Consider the following 22,906-nt stretch of genomic DNA (forward strand, 5'->3'; position numbering starts at 1 on the left):
TCATCTCAGATCATTTAAGGGTTGGATCCAGACTGAAGCTTCTGTCATTCCTAGTTACCACGGGATGTTAATCAACAGAGAAACAAATAGAGACATAATTAGCGTAGCTGCTGTTCCATCTAAGCAAAAAATTATTTGTTCAACCCAAGCTAAAGAATAATAATAATGTACGTCTGATCAGATATAACTGCAGTACAAGATTATAAGATGCATTATGTGAATGCTTGGCTAAAGAGATGTGTCTTTAATCTAGATTTAAACAGAGAGAGTGTGTCTGAACCCCGAACGTTATCAGGAAGGCTATTCCAGAGTTTGGGAGCCAAATGTGAAAAAGCTCTACCTCCTTTAGTGGACTTTGCTATCCTAGGTACTACCAAAAGTCCAGAGTTTTGTGACCTTAAGGAGCGGGTTGGATTGTAGCGTGGTAGAAGACAGGTTAGGTACGCAGGAGCTAAACCATTTAGGGCCTTATAGGCAAGTGATAATATTTTGTAAATGATACGGAACTGAATAGGTAGCCAGTGCAGAGACTGTAAAATTGGGGTAATATGATCATATTTTCTTGATCTGGTAAGAACTCTAGCCGCTGCATTTTGGACTATCTGTAGCTTGTTTATTGAAGATGCAGGACAAGCAGCTAGCAGTGCATTACAATAGTCCAGTCTAGAGGTCATGAATGCATGAACTAGCTTTTCTGCATCAGAAACAGGGAGCATGTTTCGAAGCTTGGCAATGTTTATAAGATGGAAGAATGCTGTTTTTGTAACATGGGAAATATTATTTTCAAAGGACAAGTTGCTGTCTAATATAACACCCAGATTTTTGACTTTAGAGGACGTAACAGTGCATCCGTCTAGTTGCAAATTGTAATCCAAGAGATTCTGTGTAATGTTTTTTGGTCCAATAAGTAATATCTCTGTCTTATCTGAATTTAGTAGGAGGAAATTATTGGTCATCCAATCTTTTACACTTTTTACACAATCTATTAGCTTAGATAGTTTAGAAGTTTCACCTGGTCTTGTTGAGATATATAGTTGAGTATCATCAGCATAACAATGAAAACTAATCCTGTATTTTCTAATAATATTTCCAAGGGGCAACATGTATATTGAAAATAGCAGAGGACCTAGGACAGATCCTTGTGGTACTCCATACTTTACTGGTGATAATTGAGATGACTCTCCATTTAAATGAACAAAGTGGTTGCGATCGGACAGGTAGGATCTAAACCATCTTAAAGCCTGCCCTTGAATACCAGTATAGTTTTGTAATCAATCTATGAGTATATCATGGTCTATAGTGTCGAACGCAGCACTAAGATCAAGTAATACTAGCAGTGAGATGCAGCCTTGGTCTGAAGCAAGAAGCAAGTCATTTGTAATTTTAACAAGTGCAGTTTCTGTGCTATGGTGAGGCCTGAAACCTGACTGAAATTCTTCATAGATATGTTTTTTTGCAAGAGGGAGCGCAATTGAGCAGACACAACTTTTTCTAAAATGTTAGACATAAACAGAAGATTTGAAATGGGTCTGTAATTTGCCAGTTCATTAGAATCTAGTTGTGGTTTCTTAATAAGAGGCTTAATTAGATTAGATTAGATTAGATTCAACTTTATTGTCATTTATGCAGAGTACAAGTACAGAGCTAATGAAATGCAGTTAGCATCTAACCAGAAGTGCAAGAATATAGTGTTTTATATACATATAAGTGCAGAGTAAATGAAGATATGATTTACAGAATATACAGTGGAATTGCTATATACAGTATTGAGCAGAGTATATACAGAATATAAATAGGAATGCAATGTAGGGATTGTATGTACATTATGAACAGAGCAATGTAGATTATATAGATTACAGATTATATATACATATTATGAACAGCAGAAACGTGAGAACAGTGGTAATAAATAAATACAGCTGGATGAGTGTGCAAAGTATTGATAGAACAATGTATTCTATGCAAAATAGCAGTAGTGCAATATTTTATAGAAATAGTTTACTGTGCTTTGTACAGTAACAACTTTAGACAGTTTATATTGTAATAACTTGAACGATGTGCAGTCTGTGCAAAATATGAGTAGTGCAAATGCATGTGTGTAAAGTACTGTGACCAGTGCAGTAATAAGCAGGTGCAGGTTAGATTAGTGGTGTGGCGTTCAGAAGTGTCACAGCCTCGGGGAAGAAGCTCTTCCTGAGCCTACTAGTGCGAGAGCGTAGGCACCTGTAACGCCTGCCGGATGGAAGGAGGGTGAAAAGTCCATGGTTAGGGTGAGAGGCATCCTTGATGATGTTTCTTGCCCTGCCCAGACAGCGCTTATGATAAATGTTCTCAATGGAAGTTAACTGGGTGCCGGTGATCCGTTGAGCAGTTTTCACCACCCGCTGGGGTGCTTTGCGGTCAGATGCGGAGCAAATGCAGTGAAAGTACATTAGAAGTACTGTATTATGTAGCTCACATGCTATGCTAATTAGGCTCTGTGGTGTTAAGAACCAATTAGTGTTGAAGACGCCTCAAATGATGGTTTATAAAAAAAATTGAATGCAAAACTAGGAGCATGAAGGTTTGTATTGTCTATCAGATAATGAGATTATGAAATGCAACTGAATTATATTCTCCATAATAGCCCTGTCAAGGCTGTAGTCTGTCCTAAATATGTGTGTGTGTAAATTTTGCAGTTGTACATTAATTATTTGAAGAGTTTAACCTTAAATAATTTACCAGTTTAACAGTATTAGCTCTCTTTCAGCTCCAAGTTACCTAGAATAGGCAAGGCAAGTTTATTTATATAGCACATTTCATACACGGTGGTAAATCAAAGTGCTTTACATAAAAGGAAGTGAAATAGTCATTATAAATAATAATAAAAACAAAGAATTAAAAAATAATAATCACAAAAACAAAATGATTTAAAAAGAAATTAAAACATTTAAGAATAGAGAATGATATAAATAGCGCAGTCAGTTGGGACATATAGCACAGCGCTCATTCAACAAATGCACAGTTAAACAGATGAGTTTTGAGTCTTGATTTAAATGTGGCTAATGTTTTAGCACATCTGATCTCTCAAGGTCTGGAAGAATTGTAAAAATACCTGAAAAGTACAAAGGCTGAGAGTTAATGCAATGTATGTGCATTGTTGGATGTGTAAGAAGTTGAAATGCAATAGTTCATGAGTATAAATGCATTTGTAAAATGTGTTGAATAATTTTGTAGTCATGCTGAAAGTTTGGTAAATGAAACTCAAATGTTGTGTTTAAAAGTTTGAGCAGAAGTTCTATACATCAGTATAAAGGAATATACTTAAGAAGGAGGATATAACATATATATATATGAGGAACACACAAAGTTACTTTGTTAAATAGTCTTGATCGTGCTGCCACGGCGATCTAATGTTGTCATTGTTTGTTGCCATTATTGATGTTAAAAGTTAAAGTATTACAACCATCGTTTCAGAGCTGTCCAAACAATTCTGTAACCATAGAGACATGTCTCTGTAACACCTAACTAAACTCATCAAGCCACGAACCGCATCCTCCCTACATGTACGCGCAAAGCATAATGGGTAATTATTGATTCGGTCCGCATTATTGATGAAGAGAAACTGTCTCGCTTCAGTGCGCTGTGTTCTGCATGAGATTGCATACACCGGAAAATTCAAATGTTGCGAAAACTGTTTCAGGATCATTTCTATCGCCTGTTTGAACTCGGCTATCTTTCTGAGAGATGCAAAGAGTTTGTTGTTTTCGTTCCTTCATATGCATTTATACCATAAACGGCCTGTAAAAAGCATGTCACATGTACGGGTTGAGCGGGGCACAAATGCGGGGTTAATTAACACTATACAAACATTTCCACATGCTAGCATAACAGAATTTACAACATTTCCTATTACTTCCTTGCCATATCTCTGTAGCACTCTGAGCTGTGCGTTGTTCTTTAAGAGAGTCGTAGACTGCTGTTTTGTATTGAACTGCTTGTCCCAGGTCTACGGTTTCCCCCGGCAGGAATTTGTGGAGGCCTTCAGTGATGGATAAAAGTCTACCAAACATCAGCAGCATGTAGACAGTGTTAAAGTTGCTGAGTTTGGACCTGAGGCCTACAGCCATTGGTGTTGAAATTTTGTCAAGGCATTGCAGAATAGCACAGAAATGGTCAATTACAGCACTCACAGACTTCCCCTGACATGCCCAACGTGTTGTTGACAGCTGTACCAGCTCAGATGATTGTAGTCCAAGCTGTTTTTGAACATCAGTGAACTTTTGGTGATTAACTAGAGATGCACTGAAAAATGAATAAAGGCTCTCCAGTAAATGAAAAAAGTTGGTGGCTTCTGGTATTGCCTTGCATGCATGGCACAGCACAAGATTTAATTCATGTGCATAGCAGTGAAGGTACACTGCTTCTGGATGACGTTCTCTGAAACGGGCCTGTACGCCCCTCACAGCTCCACTCATGACTGCAGCTCCATCATATGTTTGTGCAACACACAGAGCAAACATTGAAATCACATAAAATTGACCATCTTCTATTGCATCAGTGATGGATTGTGCATCAAAACCAACCAGTTTGCTGAAACCAAGGAAATTTTCCTTGATTCTGCCCTCGGACGTAACGTAACGCACACATACTGCCAGTTGTTCAGAGTGCCTGTCCCTTGCCTCAGCTGCCATCAGAGCATACATCTCATTTCTTTTATGATGCTTTCTGTGACCTCTTCTGAAATACATGCAATCATTTCATTTTGCGATGAGTGAGACAGGTAGGTAGCATGGGATGGAGCATGGTACTGCTGTAGAAATGGGTCAAACTGTGTGAGAAGTTTCATGCACTCAAGGAAGTTTCCCTGATTTTGACTCTGGCTCTGTTCATCATGTCCACGGAATGCAATCCCCTGCTTCCCCAGAAATGACGTCACAGCAACAACACGATGGAGGTATTCACGTCTCTCAGTTATTTCTCCTACACTAGCTCTATGAAGCTGTTCTGTAATACCTCCATGTGTTTGAGTTGTTTTGTAGCTCTTCCAGCATGTCATGGAAGCCTTATGAAGGCTACTTTGTTCATGCTCTCTGAATGATTCTAAAGCCCTTTTCCAGTTGGAGAAACCTGCACTTGTTAATGTGTCTTTGCGGTTTCGGATATGATGCTTGCCAAAGAGACGACAAGAAAAGCAGAATGCAGAATGTCTGGATACGGAATACTCAAGCCACTGAAATGCATCTAGCCAGTTGTTATTAAAAGCTCTCTGCTGTGTTCCAAATTGGGTAAAGGGATACTGCTGAAGCTTCATGTGTTTTGGGCCTGTCTGCAGTGTTCCTAGATCATCCCTTTCACCTTCTAAAGCCTGAAAACATTCAGGGCTCCAGCCCCCTTAGCCCACCCCTAACGCCGCCCCTGGTCGGCGATGAGGGATTCACATGTGATAAATGCAGGGAAATAGTTAGGCTGACAGAGAAGGTTTCAGAATTAGAGACACGCATCCAAACTTTAGTTGAGGATAGTAATTGTGTGAGGGCTGTAGAGATTGCTTTGGATGCGACTAGCTCAGGGCCCCCCTAAACAAAAATAATAATAATAAAATAATGAATAAATGTGGAATAGGTGATATTTTCAATAAATTAACTTTGGTTTTCTTTTCCTTAGCATGTACTATATTGCAGAATTTTTAGAAGAATTATTGGTTGGAATTGTAGCAGAATGCTGGACATTTGAAAATTATGGGGTATAACCTTCCACAAGTCCAACCCACATAAATAATTAAAAAATTAATTTCCCAATTTCAGCAACAATATAGTTATAGTTACTGGCCCCTGAACAATCAGACAAAACAGGTAAAAAAAGAAGAAGTCCCTGACGAAGAGACATGGATCACACAAAAAATCTGCGTTTTTGCCAAAACTGATAAAGTTCAATATATGGCAGGATATTTTCAGATTATTACTGAAATAAGTTTCGATGACGTTTTGATTTCCTAATTCCATTAACATTTCATCCCTAGATGATTTCGAGAGGGCATTAAGTTGGAGTAAAAATGCTGAATTGAAATCCTCTGCAGAAAGCGACACTGGCAGTGACTTCAAGAGACCAAGCAGATTCAAAGACATCAGCGATGGTATGAGAACATTACAAGCCTAGAAAAATGGCTAAAACTGAAAAACATTTTACATTAAAGGAACAGTTCACCCCAAAACCAAAATTCTGTTATCATTCACTCACCTTAAAGTTGATCTAAACCTCTATGAGTTACTTTGATATTACAGAGAATGTTGGTAATTTAACATTTACTGGACTTCACTGACTTTCAAAGTATGAAAAAAAACCCACTATGGGAGTCAATGGGGACCAGAACCTGTTGCCAACATTCTTCAAAATATCTTCTTTTGTATTCAGCAGAACAAAGAAACTCACACTAGTTTGTAACAACTTGAAGGTGAGAAATTCAAATGCAATTGCAACAACGCAGTTATAATTTATTTAATTAAGAATTGTAATTATGATTTATAATCTGCCTACAAAAATGGATGAGACGCGAGTGAGGTTTGGGAAAAGTAATGGGGTGCATTGCAGAAGGCAAGGTTAACCATCACATATACCATGAACTCTTAGTTGATTGACCCAAACCTTTCTTTCTCATGGGATTTAGGTTCCAAAACCATGATCTGTTGCAAAGACTTTAGAAATACAAAGACTATGTATTCATATTACTATAAATGGGAGAAAGTGAAACACGAAATATGGTGAATGAATCCCACTTTCTAAGTAAATGAGCTAATCACTGATTTATATAGTCATCACGTTACTGCAGCTGCCATTAGAAGCTCTGGTTACTATAGAAATAGAAGCACGCTTAAGACTGCGCATCTGCATTGGCTGGTCCAGCTTGATTTTTATTTTATTTTTTCATGATTCAAGCGTATAGAAACTAAATTTATGAGACCGTTGTTCTCAGATCTTCATTGGTGATTTCAAATGAGACATTAAATCGTAAGCTTGGTGAATTTGATGTTTCTCCATTCAAAGAGATAGATGCTGCACTTGCTTGCCTGAGAGGCGATTCAAAGATAGCAGCTGAGTGAAATGACTTGCCTGAAAAGGGACTTTTCCTGTAGTATTCAGTCAACTATTCAGCCAATTAAGTGTGTGTGTGTGTGTGTAGCCATGCTCATGCACATAAGTGTACTTTTTCTAGTTATTTTTGCCATATGAATACATTTTACAAAAAAAAAATTACTAGTTTGTTCTAAACAGTAATTCGGGCTTTAAATACCCCCCAACCTAAGTGAAATATGTACCAAATCGTTACAAGGCGCGTGGACAAGCACCACACGTGACCGCACTCATCTCCTTCGCTCTGGTTAAATAGCACAAGTGAAGTGAATAGAAAGATGACTGCTCTGGTTGTTAAAGAACACAGCAGGAGCGCTATCTGTAGGGATCTATGATCTCCGCGATGCAGAGAACGCTCACGGAATCCAGTCATAAACACGGAATTTACAGTTTAACACGGAATGTCACGGGATTTGTCAAAGTTTGGATGAATTCATCAAAAGTAGGTCATTACACTTAAATCAAATCGCGATATGGACTAGTATCTGTAAATATTAAGCTGCAAAGGTGGATTTAAATATGAATCCTGCATGTTCTGCGCGTCTCTGTGTGAATGTGCTGCACGTGCGGTTGTGTTTACTAATGTGGCGCTCGCGGTGATTTCAGCGTCTGCCGTCTCAATGAGGACATAAATACATCAACAATATCTCCAGAACTGATCTGAAAGCACTTTACCAGCATTTTACCATTTAATTTGAGTAAAACTAGCATCATATCATACACACACAGAACTTTAGAAGTATTCACGGCAACCCGTCAAAATAAAAGTTCGGTTTAACTTAGCCTATTAAAGACCGTGTGCCAGAAATAGGCTATATTACTATTATTTAGTAGAATGCACATAATACTACTACTTACTACTACTGTTAATTTTTTTAAAAGAAATAATCACAAAATATTTTAATTTTAATAGTAAATCTCCTTCATTTGCCAAAAATGTAAATGTTTAATTTTCATTAATTCAAATATAAATTAATTAAAATAGTTTTATGCCTTCATCTGATATCCAGTAAAATTGAAATACACAACACAGAATTTCTGAGGGGGAAAACACATTTCATAAGGCTACTGTAAGAATAAAGAAACATTGTTTGTATGCATTCAAATAATAGACATGCTAAAACACAGAATTTGGTAACAATAAAACATAAGGTGAGAAACAAATAAAACATTTCATACGGCCCTAAACGTGTCATTTTTGTTACGCTTGTAATAAATTAAATGTTAAATTGTATAATTTTCATGATTTTAATGAATTAGACATGCTTTTAGATTAATAGCATTTAATTTGACCATTAAAAAAAAAGAGTCCAGAAAAATTAAAATGGAAAAAAATTTAATGTAGAAAAAAATAAAACGGAATTTGGGGAAAAATAAAACTGATTTCATAGGGCCATATATCTGGAAATATTTTGGTTATGAAGCAAATGAGAATATCAACAAATAGAACTTTGGATTTTAATTAGTACATGTATTAGTAAACGTTAGTTTCAATTAACATTCAACTAAGATTAATAAATAAATCAACAAATGCAGTACCTCAAGACTTTTTTTTGTTCATGTAAAATATACCGCATGTTCTCGACTTGTTACATTTATCTTTAAATTAACAAAATTACCCCCTTAATATTGTAGCAGTTTTTTCTCCGTGGTATCGAAAATGGTATCGAGTATCGATATTTTTCAAGGTATCGTATCGAAGTTAGAAATTCCAGTATCGTGACAACACTAGTGCAATGTTCAAGCTTCTGAAGAAAACCTTTGTTCATTTACATGTTTAGAAACCTGTTTACCGTTTTTGTTATTTGTGCTTTATATCTATAGTAAAAGAAATGAATTAATCAAATTCCAAGTCTTTCATATGTCGTTGAAAAATGCTCTAAAAATAGTTTTGGGCAAATGAGGACAAGATAAATTAATGACATCCGCCCATTTAGATTAAGAATTAAAATGACGAACTGGTTACCAACACACGACTATAGATCCATGAGGTCGCCATGATGTTGCCACGATATCGCAGTGGCACCCCTTCTAATGAACAGGTTTGACTACTTCAGTCATTTCCATGAGTAAAAATCTTAATGTTTAAGCATATAATGATATTCTACACAGAGACACTGTCATGTTAGAATAGAAAAGGGTCCCGTCTAAACTTTTACTATAAAACTAGAAGCACACAATTCCCTAGAATATCATTATATGCTTAAACATCAAGATTTGTACTCACAGAAATTACTAAAGTAGTCAAACATGTTCATTAGAAGAGGGCGACCCAATACTTTTGGCAATTTAGTATATATACACCTTTCACTTTTCCGCTTGCCACGACAAAACTTTGGTCACTAGATTACACTGCAGTTATGAACAGTTACATAATTTTGTTAGCTGGGAACATGCTTATAATGGTGTTCCATACACAGCGCATAACTTTCATTTCACCGGCGAAAATGGGCATTTAACTGGTCAACTGTGAGCCGTTTATTTATTTTAACTGAAGAAAGCTATATTTAGAGACTCAAACCCACAACCTTTGGATTACGAGTCCGACTCTCTAACCATTAGGCCACGACTTCCCGCTATCATTAATTATGGCACGTGAGTTATGCATGAACCATGTGAAACTAGTGAATAACATTACGCTATCTTTCTGAAAACAATGAAGAGGGTCAAACAATTTGCACTGATTTAAACCTTTTAATGATTGGGAAAACTTCAAAACAATTGATCAGGATGCAGGTGTGCGTGTGTGTTTACAACTATTTACATTTAACACTAAACTGATTAAAAATACAATAACTAAAAATCAACATGTTTATTTTCTGTGTGCATAAAAACATATTTATGGCAAAGCCATTCAGTGTCTGGCACTTCCTCCACCTCTGCACACTCCAGGTGGAACCACAAATGGTTCCCATTCGTCAATGGCCTCCTCTCCTGAGCCAGGTGGGACCACTCTACGGCAGAGAGCAGTGTTCACCATCATCTTCAGTCGGAGGAGGAGCTTGCTTTTTTTTGCCTTTTAGCCTCCTGGGCATGTTTTTTTCCCTCCTTCTTCTTTGCCATCTCTTCCTTGCGCTTTCTCTTCTTTTCTTCCTTCTCTTTCTCCTCAGTATCTTTTTCTACCAGCAGGTCGAAGTACTCATCGCTGGTGATGACACGGGCTGGCAAGGGAATGCGACGCCTCACCTTCTCCTTCCTCTCCAGGGCTGGACTCATGAGGACGTTAGCCAGACTCTCTGGGATTACACCTGCTGCCACCAGGTAATTTTTGGGAGCCACTCTATTACAGGTGGGGCAAGGTGTTTGAGAGGTGGTTGATGTTGTGTCAGTGGCGTGAGCGCTGGATGGTGTGATATCACTTCCATCTGCAGATGAGAGCACTCTCACCACCTAATAAGACAATAAAACATATGTAAAACCCATCAGCACACTTGAAAAGAAATGCAAGTAGCTTAGAGGATGAACTATCATTGTATTAATGTCAAAATTACCTGGGTTGTGTCCACAGCAGCCCTGGACAGAGGAAAGATGCCAGCCTTGCGGAATCCAGCCTTGATGTTTTGGGCTGTGACAGCAGTGGGGTACACGTGCTTGAGGACAGCTGAAAAATACTTCTTCCCCACAACAATGTCCCCTCGCACCAGACCCATCCTGGAAGCCATGGTGGAGAAAGCAGTCTTCAGTGGGTTGAAGACCGCAATATCAAGGGGCTGAAGAATGTGTGTGGTGTGGGCAGGTAGGCAGAGAATTTCAACTTTGTTTTCTCTGCAGAACATGATTACATCTCTGGAAACATGTGTCTCATGTTGGTCCATGATTAAAATAAGTGGTCTCTCCTCAGGAGCATATCTGGTAAAATGGCGGAGCCATTTCAGGAAGAGCTCCGAGTCCATGTAACCCTTCTCCTGGATGCCATAGAGGGCGTTGGGGGGCCCATCCAGCCTATAGGCGTTGCTTGGGAGGCAGCCGGGGTAAATGATGAAGGGTGGAATGCTGTCCCCGGCTGCATTCACACAGCAGTGGACCGTGATGTGCTTCTCGGTCATCTGCTGCTGCTGGTATATGTGTTTCCTCCCAGTCTGGCACAGGACCTTCTCCCTGGACCGATGCTTGTCTCCAAAGCCGGTCTCATCACAATTATAGATGAGATGTGGCTTGTCCTCCAGCTTGTGCTTCACATAAAGGGCCTCATACAACTTGAAGAACCCTTCAATGGCCTCTGGTGTAGCACCATGGACTCTGGCTCTGTCCAGGGAATCTGCCGTCCGAGAGGCTAATTCTGGATGGCGGGCCTTGAACCTGGACCACCACACATCACTTGGCCCCTTCTCCAGGTTTACAGTGGTGGTCTCGGTTCTGCCACTCTCCTTGATGATCCCAGTAGCCAGCACCTTGACCAGGGATCTTGTCACTGGGAAGCCATGGTCCGCCATCCAGAATATAAAGGAAAGAAGAGCCTCTTCCTCTCCAGGTGTCAGGGCCGAATTAGGATGAGGGTCATGGACATATTTTTTTTTTTTATAGTCCTGCAGAGTGGTGTGTGGAATTCCATATTTTTTTGCTGTTGCCCGTAGACTTGCTCCTGCCTTTACTTCCTCAACTGCCTCCTGTAACTTCTCCTTTGAGTACTGTTTTTTCTTCCCTGACATCTTTCTTTCCCTTTTTCTTGAACGTTACTGACTTTCCTTTAAACACACCTTATATTATGTCAGTGTTTCCATAACTTCAAATAAGGGCTGTAACGATATTAGATTTTTCACGGTTATTATGGCCAAAAGAGTTCAAGATATTGATATATATTGCGATATCTATTGAAACATTGGGGAATCGGCTAAATACATTTTTACTTTGTTTTTCTTTTTACCCAATGAACCTAAGGATACTGATAAACACAGGGCACATGTATTTTCACTACTTCTTCAGGTCACCGCTGACCTGAGACTGTCGTTTTCTCCGTCTTCTTCGAAGCTCCCTATGGAATAACGAGAGAAAATACTGTCAAGTTCAACAGCATGATGAATAAATATTAACATCAAAACTGATACTTTACTCTGTTAACTTGTATACCTGTATTTTAATCTCTTTAACCTATAATTGCACCGGCGCCAATGAAGTCATGTGTAACGCCCTGAGAAAACCAGGGAGAAATAATCACGAGTGATGCTGTGATGTTTCCTCAGTGAGAACATTTACTCGTATCTATATCAAACACACTTTACAACTCATATTTGCAATCGATCGGTTACAGTAGTGTATATACTCTTTTTGTTTTGCAAATATATTGAACTATAACCATAAGCAAAATGTCCCTGAAACATTTCTCATTCTCAGTATATAAAAGATTAATTCGGTTGAGTATCGGTCTTTGACAATCAAGTCAAGTCACCTTTATTTATATAGCGCTTTTTACAATACAGATTGTGTCAAAGCACTTAACTATAAGTGGGATCAATCACGTGCGTTTTATTATGCGTGATGTCACAGAGGCGCCATTATGAAGGTATCGTTGCATTGAGCAGTGAACTGAAAGTGTACAGCGCCGTACAATAAAGACCGATTAAATCATCATACTGGAGAAACAGAAGCAAACCAAGTAGATACGATACCGAGATACTCTTTGCAACATTTTTGGGATCCATAATTTATATAATTTGTCAATTAACACTGTTCCATACCACCTGACACAAAAGGTTGAGTGCTGCTGGCATCGCTGCCTCTAAACTAGTTGAATATATGATTATCTTGTTTATAATATAAAACCTTATATTATTTACTTGTACACTTACAGGTGCATCTCAATAAATTAGAATGTCGTGGAAAAGTTAATTTCTTTCAGTAATTCAACTCAAATTGTGAAACTCGTGTATGAAATAAATCCAATGCACACAGACTGAAGTAGTTTAAGTCTGTGATAGTAGTTTAATTGTGATGATTTAGGCTCACATTTAACAAATACCCACCAAATCATTATCTCAACAAATTAGCATACTTCATAAGACCAATAAAAAAAAAATGTTTGGTTAATTGTTGGCCTTCTGGAAAGTATGTTCATTTACTGCATATGTACTCAATACTTGGTAGGGGCTCCTTTTGCTTTCATTACTGCATCAATGCGGCGTGGCATGGAGGTGATCAGTTTGTGGCACTGCTGAGGTGGTATGGAAGCCCAGGTTGCTCGTATAGCAGCCTTCAGGTCATCTGCATTGTTGGGTCTGGTGTCTCTCATCTTCCTCTTGACAATACCTCAGAGATTCTCTGTGGGGTTCAGATCAGGCGAGTTTGCTGGCCAATCAAGCACAGTAACACCACGGTCATTGAACCAGCTTTTGGTAGCTTTGGCAGTGTGGGCAGGTGCCAAGTCCTGCTGGAAAATGAAATCAGCATCTCCATAAAGCTTGTCAGCAGAAGGAAGCATGAAGTGGTCTAAAATCTCCTGGTAGATGGCTGCGTTGACTGTGGACTTCAGAAAACACAGTGGACCAACACCAGCAGATGACATGGCAGCCCAAATCATCACTGACTGTGGAAACTTCTCACTGGACTTCAAGCAACATGGATTCTGTGCCTCTCTTCCTCCAGACTCTGGGACCTTGATTTCCAAATGAAATGCAAGATTTACTTTCATCTGAAAAGAGGACTTTGGAGCACTGAGCAACAGTCCAGTTCTTTTTCTCCACAGCCCAGGTAAGACGCTTCTGATGTTGTCTCTGGTTCAGAAGTGGCTTGGTAGCTCTTTTCCTGAAGACGTCTGAGCGTGGAGACTCTTGATGCACTGACTCCAGCTTCAGTCCACTCCTTGTGAAACTCTCACAAGTGTTTGAATCAGCTTTGCTTGACAAGCTTGCAGTCATCCCTGTTGCTTGTGCACCTTTTCCTACCCAATTTCTTCCTTCCAGTCAACTTTGTATTTAATATGCTTTGATACAGCACTCTGTAAACAGCCACAGCTTTCAGTAATGACCCTCTGTGACTTACCCTCTTTGTGGAGGGCGTCAATGTTCATCTTCTGGATCATTGCCAAGTCAGCAGTCTTCTCCATTATTGTGGTTTCAGAGAACAAGAGATACCCAGAATTTATACTGTAGAGATGGTCATTAATTGAAACTCAAATGTAAATATTCTAATATTTTGAGACTTGAGAGCTATAAGCTCTAATCCTCGAAATTATTATTTTTTATATATGTTTTACTTGTAGTGAATCTAAAATATATGAAAGTTTCACTTTTTGAAACAAGTTACAAGAAAAAAAATGAACTTTTTCTCAACATTCTAATTTATTGAGATGCTCCGGTATTTTCAGTGGGGCACAAAAGATGATGTAAGGCAGAACATTAAGAGACTGACAGTCTCAGTCACCGTTCTCTATTATTGATTATTTTCTATAAAATAAAATTAATTAATGGTGACTGAGACTATGTCACTCTCTCCTTCTGTGTTCCACAAAATAAAGACATATGGGTGAGAACATGATTTATAAAGAATTCTTACCCTTGAAAATAGAAGACAGAGGTACATACTAGCAAATCTATCGGTTTCCCTTTGCAATTAAAACTTAAGTTCTTTGTAATGATCAGGGATGTGAATTTATCAGGTCAGGTTTGAAAAAGGTGATGAAGATGTAACCCACAATTGTAATATCAGTCATCATATGCAATTTTATTTTATACATGTAATATCACTCCATAATTAACTTTTATTTAAAGTTGCGCAGCGTTTGGGGGGTACTTTAAAAAAAATTATTTGCATCAAAAAATGAGCAGTGAGAATTTCCGCTCCCCGCTTACCTACAATTAGATGTTTTTCGATACTCGGTGGTATCGAGGCAATTCGGTCGGTGCCTAAAAAGTATCGAACTCGAAACCCAGTCCTACATATAATTTCATCCCGCTCCGGTGAAATCGCTCCACACTCACTCAAATTTAAAATTCCTCTGCATGCCTAACATCTGCTGTTTCTGAAGAGTTCTGCGTACAAATGCATGCAACAGGCTGAAGCAAAGTCATGACCATGAATGTGTCAGGGGGAAATAGTAAGGAGAAATTTGAATTATTTACTAATAAACTAGTGTTTCCTGTGTCGGAGTTGCGAAGATGATGATCACATGCGTTTTTCCATTTTTTTGTATTCCCTGTCTTTTCCTATCAAAATGCATGCTACAGATGTGATGTGTGTAGATATTACTCGCGCGCGTGGATTCTGCTCACGGTTTTGTTATTTTGTGCGCGCAATACTGTAATCTGCTTTCGCGCTGTGTTCATGCGCTTGCGCTGTTTTGTCCCACTTTTAACGCCATAGTGGAGAGACGCTACGTTACTTTTGTGTTGCTCGTGTGTGGACGCGCTTATTTACTCACAGACATTACGTGAATATATTTTAGATAACGCATTATATGTCAAGTCAGTAATACACCATTAATTTCTCATCGCTTGTAAAACTTTCGAGTTGAGTGAACGGGGTTTAAAGATGCTTTAAACACAAACCTTTCTTGACTGGAGTCTCAACAGATGCAGGAGCGCGGCGCGTGCTTATGACGCCCCACCACCGCGCCAAAATAAAAGTCCTGTTCACACGCTGCTGTCCACAAACATTCACACAGAACATGATATACAAGTAATTAAAGAGCTTACAAAAATTCAGAGTTCAATGTGTGCGTGAAAAACATATTTAAATGTATGCCAAAGTACGTAATTCCTTCAGGTTTTAGAAGGCATGTCCCTCTCCTTGCCCACCTACCTACATTCACTTGCCATTAACCACAGCCCTAGGATAAAAACTGAAGGGTTTATTTGCACTGAAACCTGACTCTTGAAGGAGATAAGACTCTCTTGGGGTCGGCTGTCGTACATGTGGGCATCCAAGAAACACCACACTAGACTTAGCAATACACTGTCGCAATCTTGCTGCCTCCCAACATTTTTTCAACAAAGCTTTTGCTTTGTTGTGTTTCTTCATCCTTGAATACAGCAGCTATGAGTCGTGGAGCATGCTGGTAAAGGTTAAACATGTTAACAATTTGTTCTGCTAAAGCTTGTGTGCCATGAAAGAGTTTCTGTAGGTGTCTCATATAAGAATGCACTGTGACTCCATAAAGGATACAGATGCTGCTGCATGTACAAGTATGTGGACATTAAAAGACACATGGCACTTAGCATACAGAGACTCGAAATGGTTCACAAATGCTTTTAGAAGGGCATCAGTTGTGTCAATGTTTTGGGGGAAATTGAGTCTAGGAGGAGAATGTATGTGGCCTGCACTAGAAGTAGTAAATGGTCAAGATATTTTTGGGGCAAAATGCCAAACAAACAGGGAAGGCTGTAAAATAGGAGGAAGTGTCTGTATTCAGAAGCTTTCCAATATTTACGCAAAGAAATTGAACGTGGTGGTCTTGTTATTCTTGCAGGTGGTTGAATGGCAAGCAACCTTCTTTCAATTTGCTCGATTTCTCTCCCAGTATACCAAGGCTCTGTGTGGTAGGGGAGAGCGGGGCACAAAGTAACACTTTTTGGTTTTGGCCAAATAATCTATTTCAATCATGTTTTTCATATAATTCTACACATTTAATCTACACTTCAGTTACTAACTGTCTGTAAGAGAACAGAAATGAACAGTTATATTTATTTTTCACACAGTAATACCAGTAAATTGCCGTAAAATTTCCGGAACGACTTTACCGGTAAATTCAAAAAATGTGCTGTTCACACAGGCAACGACATTCCGTCTTTTTTCCGGAAAAGCACCATTCACATCCATTCAAAATACTGGTAAATTCTGTGACATCATTAACCTCCAAACGGCTGCGCTTGTATTTGTAAACATGGAGGGTATATGCGGTCAGTCTTTTTGTTGATGGTTTCATTTTTGTTTCAGACTTTTACATTCATGCAGCTGCTTTTGTCCCAGAGACATCGTAGTAGACGACTACAAAACAAAATACTGAATTATAGGAGAAAAAATGTTGTTTAGGTATTTAGTAGGACTAAGTGAAGCAGAATGGTCATGCAGAATAAGGCTTTAATATGTGCTCGAAGTACTAATAAACAGCTAATATGCATGTTAATCAGCAACGAGTTAATAGTGAGAATTGGAGGATAAAAGTAAGAAGTTTTACCAAAAACTTCTAGCATGCAAGCTATTTTCAAGTTTCCAAAAGCAACAAAACAGTTTTTGGCATGCCACTCGTTTTGAAATAATCACTATATAATTGTCTTTACAGAAATCTATGGTGGTGGATGGAGTGGAGGTTCCCATTCATCTTATTGGACATGCGGCATACCCCCTTAAAAAATGGCTAATGAAGGGGTTCCCAAATCACCAAAATCTGACACTCAACCAGTCTACCTTCAACTTCTGCTTGAGTTCAGCTCGAATGGTCGTAGAAAATGCCTTTGGCCGCCTCAACGGTCGCTGGAGATGTTTATTGAAGCGCAATGATGTCGATATACAGGTGCTGGTCATATAATTAGAATATCATCAAAAAGTTGATTTATTTCAGTAATTCCATTCAAAAAGTGAAACTTGTATAATGTATACATTCATTCCACACAGACTGATATATTTCAAATGTTTATTTATTTTTGATTATAACTGACAACTAGGGTGACCACCCGTCCCGCGTAGCGCGTGCGCGCACAGCGTTTGAAGCCCAATTCATGCGTCCCGCAAATTGAGACCGTGTCACGCATAATCAATGCTTGCTCAAAAAAAAAAGTTGATCGCTCTATATCCTCGAGCCCCAGGCAGCCAAAGGAACATTACTTGACAGTTCAGCACGCTACTGTTGCCACACCCACCCCTCAGTTGAACTGCTGACTAGGTTGTTGTCATGACAGCGCACGCACGTGCATACCAGACACGCTGGGAAGGAACTTTTAGATGCGCGCTTTCCAATTCGAACAATGGAGAAAGAGACTGAGTCTGAGGCACCGCCATCATCAATTAAAAAGAGAAGGTGTGGGTACAAGAAAGACTGGGAAAATGAATATTTGTGGCTGAAAGGTGTTGAGGGGGATACCAAGAGGGCTTTTTGTGACCTTTGCAAAACGAACAGATGTTCGGTAAACCTCATCAAGTCAGAAATCCAGGTGAAGAGCAACTTCACATTCAGTTGCAAGGACTTCTACTCTTATGTAGTGAAAGAGAAGGTTCTCCTCAATGCTGTACGATCCAACAAGAAATACAAGTTCAAGAAGAAACCTGAAGGTAAGAAACCTAGTTATGTAAGACCCCATTTGTCTAAGATGAAGTTTGATTGATTTTGAACATTGGTGGACTGTCTACAGGGGTGCAAATGTGTCACTTTTAGGAAACAGTAGCCTTTTAGGTCAAAATATGTCATTGTTTTGCATAGAATTGTATCTTGGCACCTTTTTGTATTGTTGTCACCTTGTGATGGTGATGGGTTTGCACTCCTCTGTCTATACTGGAAAACCATTTGGAAGCTTATCATAAAAATGAATGTTGCTTTAATTCTGTCTCTTATCTTTCTTCCTTATTTGATTCAGATGCTGGTGAAAAGGTTTGAGTCCTAAAGGTGTCCCCAGAACACTGAACAGTTCAAACTCGCCTGACCTTAACCCCATAGAAAACCTATGGGGTATTGTGAAGAGGAAGATGCAATACGCCAGACCCAACAATTGAGAAGAGCTGAAGGCCACTATCAGAGCAACATGGGGTCTCATAACACCTGAGCAGTGCCACAGACTGATCGACTCCATGCCACGCCGCATTGCTGCAGTAATCCAGGCCAAAGGAGCCCCAACTAAATATTGAGTGCTGTACATGCTCATACTTCTCAGTTGGCTAACATTTCTAAAAATCTTTTTTTTTTTGCATTGGTCTTAATTGATATTCTAATTTTCTGAGATACTGAATTTGGGACTTTCATTAGTTGTCAGTTATAATCATCAAAATTAAAGGAAATAAACATTTGAAATATAATGAATGAATCTAATATACAAGTTTCACTTTTTGAATGGTATTACTGAAATAAATCAACTTTTTCATGATATTCTAAGTTTATGACCAGCACCTGTATGTGTGACCCGTGCTGGCAAAATGAGTCGGAAAGTAGTAGAAATAGACAACAATTCATGTCCTTATTGAGATGGAGAGTAATTTGAATAACCAATCCTACTGCCATATATTGTATGCAAACATATTTTTTTTACCATGTTTATAGTGAAGTGCAATATACCTTTATCTCACAAATCCCAGTTCCATGACAGTCACATGTGACAATCCCATCAGGCGATGCTCCCATGTATGGCCACTTGGGATTCAGCCAGAGACCACTTTCCATACAGGAGAAGCCCTCATGCTCCAGACGCATCAGCCTTTCATACTCTGCTCTGGCTCGTGCCTCACGCTTGCATCCATAGCTGTAAAAAGTACACAGAAACAATCAACAACAAATTAAATGGTCATTTACTATTTAGTTTTGAATTTAGAAACTTTGCAAAATTATTGCAGTTCAATGGTTTAAATATTTACCATTATCCTAACCCTTATACTGCCCTCCATCTGAATTTCGCGCGTCATCAGAGTCACGTAATTGCAAACAACCCATTGCCAGTATAAGGTTGTGCTGCTGAGGCGAGGTTCACCAGTCTCTCCAGGAGAAATCAAACGCGCAACACTAACAAACTCAGCATACTGAGGTAAAAATGCTAAATATTGTACATTTAAAATACAGTTAGTTAGGCAACATCACTCAACGTTTCCACCATTACGAATCGGTTGAGTCAAAGTTTCATTAGCCCATGCATAAACATCTGATGAATCGTCCGTTTGAACGACTCACTACTGGCGTTTTAATTTCGTTGAAAAGTATAATTTCCACCATCATTTCTTGTTTGTATATTCAAAACAAAATAAAAATTAAAAGAATCTCATAATTTAATGTAGTTGTATTTTTCAGTGTAAATGATTTAATTTGATAATGTATAGATAATAACAAACACATTATTATAATTGAATTTATAGATCAAATGTAAGAATTTGAAATGAAAGTTAATGAGATTATTGGGAAAATGCCCTCTATAAAAGTTAAAAAAATGGTTGGATGAATGGATGTTTAATGAAGTTTCAGATCTCTCCTCCCGGTGTCCGTGCTAGTTCAGCCGAGTTCAGACCACTTGAAGCTCGAAGTAAGGATTTATTCAGGTTCTGATAACTGGTTATTTAATAATGAATTACTCAGAGACTGGATTTAAAAGTTTAACGAATCACCAATACAATGGTTTCGGTTTATTTCAAAACAGTAACTTATAAGCAAATAGCAAAAAAAACACGTGGCCTCGTCCATCTGTTCTTCCAGCCTTTTATAGCCTTGCATCTCATCTGTGTTAATCTTCTTTCCTCTCCCCCGGTCTGTGTCTGCTCCTGCCTCTCGTGTAGACAGGAAACCTTTACCAAAGATGCTTCTCAAGGCAGAGTTAAAAGTTCAAACAAAAAACTACTACATCTCTAGACAGCAAGCCTCCCTATTGCTATTTACATTTACATTTATTCATTTAGCTGATGCTTTTATCCAAAGCGACTTACAATTGCTATATATGTCAGAGGTCGCATGCCTCTGGAGCAACTAGGGGTTAAGTGTCTTGCTCAGGAACACATTGGTGTCTCACAGTGGATTCCAACCCGGGTCTCTCACACCAAAGGCATGTGTCTTATCCACTGTGCCATCACCACCCCATTTTAAGAAAGCAATTTTAGCTATTTTAAATTATAGGAAAATTGCAAGGCGTTACATATCACATACGCATTCGTGGAAGTATGTTTCTAGACCACACACCTCGTACGCCTAGCAGGTGTGAACAACACCTTACGCTTTGGTTTTTAACTAGAAGTTTCATTTGGCATCTACAATGAAAAATGCATCCTCTGGTCAGTAACCGTTCTTTTACAAAGCAAGCAAAATAACTACATAGCATTAATAACTTCAAAGCAATTCATATCTGTGCTCTCTAAATACAGCACATACTTAAAACACTTCTGTGATAAAAGTTTGGAGTTCCATTGTTCCTAAACCATTTGTAACTCAGCTGAAAACCCATACAAATGAATCATCTCTCTCATTAACTTCATTATTCTTTTGTTCATCAACTCTCGCTTTCTCATAACTTCAGAATCTCTTTTAGTTTGAAACAGATCTTTCGTTCTTTCGACGCTCCGTCTTCTGCTTCCTCTTGTCCGTCTTACTCTGGTAGCGTTGAAATCTCTGGGCTAGAAGATCGTGAAGATCCATTTCTATTTTGTCTGGCCATTTTGTTTGGTTAGTTAAGGATTGATCAGGAAATTGCATATCATTAAAGTCAACTAAACCTTCAATATATATATATATATTAAAGCTCGATACCATAGAGCCCCCCCCCCACATAACAAATCCCAATTTAACCCCTGGTTTTAATTACAGCATTATTTCAAGCCCCATAGTTCTTCAATCCCACAGTGATTAAAACAAATCATGCTGTTTAATAGCATGTAGTCCAGTTTCCTCCCTCTTGTCTTTGATAGTGCACAGGTACACCTTCTCTCAGGTTGCAGAAAAGAGTTACAAAAAATTGGCCAGTTCTACAGTTATCAATGATGCAAGTCCTTCCATTCATGTGGCTTCTGACACTGTACACTGGGAAACGTCTTGTACTTCTCATATAGTCATCCGTAGTTATTGTTCCTTCACCATTACATATGTTTTTAATACTTGTTGGTGAACCCTTTATGAAAGATATAGTGGACTGGGCATTAGAGCCACAGAGATAATGAGTCTGAAGGTGGTTCACCCAAGCATTTATATTTGTAGTGTCAAAATTACGTGAGATAATGTGTCTTTCCTTGAACCTATCAAATGGGTCATTCAATCCATCGCTGAGAGCCAGAATGATAAGGAGTGAGAGAAGAGCTGCAGATCTCATCCTGAGACAACTGGGAGAAAAGAGCAGGTTGAGAAAGCATGAGAGCAAACAGCAGCTGTGAGAGCAGACGTTAGCAGTGTTTGAGTCTTTAATTAACTCTTACAAGTCTTTTAACAGTGTTAAATTGTAACCAATAAAAGGTGCTTGTTCGTTTTGATCATAATATCTACAGAACTGACGGATCATACATTTTCATTTGGTGGCCCCAAACAAGTTTGGAAACTGAAGTCACTGCACTAGAAACAAAGTATAAATTCTGTGTCAGGAATGCTTCTCTTCATCGTTTTTCAATTTGTGGACGTATGAAGTTAGTTCTCATTCGTACTGATGTAGAGAATCACATTAACTATCTGCATGATCCACTAACTAACAAACACACACAATTCTGATGGTCTTCATGATTAACATTGACATAAATGAAGTGTTATACTGAACAAGTCAAAGTTACAAAGAAAAAACTTTAACTGACAACTGCACAATAATAAAATAATGAGATGCACATTATCAATTCATGCAGTAGACATTTATGGATTTATAGAATCGTATGGCTTGATTTAAGTGATTCTTGCTTGATTTGAAGAGAATGCAAATTTACCTTTGACTTGTTCTTGAGCTTGTGTAAATGAAAGAGCCTCGTAGAGTCTGATCTGGAGTTCAGTGTTTGAGACACTCACTAGATCGATATATATTAGGCTAAAAAGAGGAAGATGTGAAAATGCACCTTGTTTCTTGGAAATGCACCAAAAACATATTTCTTGCCAAATTTACTTTGTTGCGAAAGAGTATGCTTCTCAGTTGATGCATGTGTGGCAAAAATTACCCACTGCTCTTCTTTGGTGAAGGGTTAGGTTTAGTTTTTTGTCTCCCACATATGAAACCACAGT

General features: G+C 38.6%; 2 protein-coding genes across 3 annotated transcripts in view; one reads left to right on the forward strand and one right to left on the reverse strand.

Annotated features, from left to right (window-relative positions):
- LOC306856321 (uncharacterized protein) overlaps window positions 1-22,906 on the forward strand; it is a 1,000,538-nt gene that overhangs the window by 249,472 nt on the left and 728,160 nt on the right. The gene's annotated exons all lie outside the window — the stretch shown is intronic.
- On the reverse strand, window positions 9,788-15,672 carry LOC306845581 (tigger transposable element-derived protein 6-like). Of its 2 annotated transcripts, XM_079378460.1 has the most exons (4): window positions 15,591-15,672; window positions 12,046-12,082; window positions 10,602-11,846; window positions 9,788-10,500 (listed from the first exon to the last, which is right to left on the reverse strand). In XM_079378460.1, exons 3-4 carry the CDS (start codon window positions 11,757-11,759, stop codon window positions 10,096-10,098), a joined length of 1,563 nt encoding a protein of 520 aa, XP_079234586.1. In that variant the 5' UTR covers window positions 11,760-11,846; window positions 12,046-12,082; window positions 15,591-15,672; the 3' UTR covers window positions 9,788-10,095. The 2 variants fall into 2 exon arrangements, with proteins under 2 accessions (XP_079234586.1, XP_079234587.1); XM_079378461.1 differs by having other exon boundaries at window positions 9,790-10,500; window positions 10,602-12,082; window positions 15,591-15,633.

This window comes from Barbus barbus (genome assembly GCF_936440315.1).
Source record: "Barbus barbus genome assembly, chromosome: 3".
In the NCBI taxonomy this organism is placed as follows: Eukaryota; Metazoa; Chordata; class Actinopteri; order Cypriniformes; family Cyprinidae; genus Barbus; species Barbus barbus.

Bases quoted from the DNA above. Each gene is read 5' to 3' on its own strand.
- LOC306845581 (XM_079378460.1), bottom strand. From the start codon at position 11,759: ATGTCAGGGAAGAAAAAACAGTACTCAAAGGAGAAGTTACAGGAGGCA. The intron at 10,501-10,601 runs GTAATTTTGACA...TTGTCTTATTAG, and splicing joins CTGCTGTGGACACAACCCAG to GTGGTGAGAGTGCTCTCATC.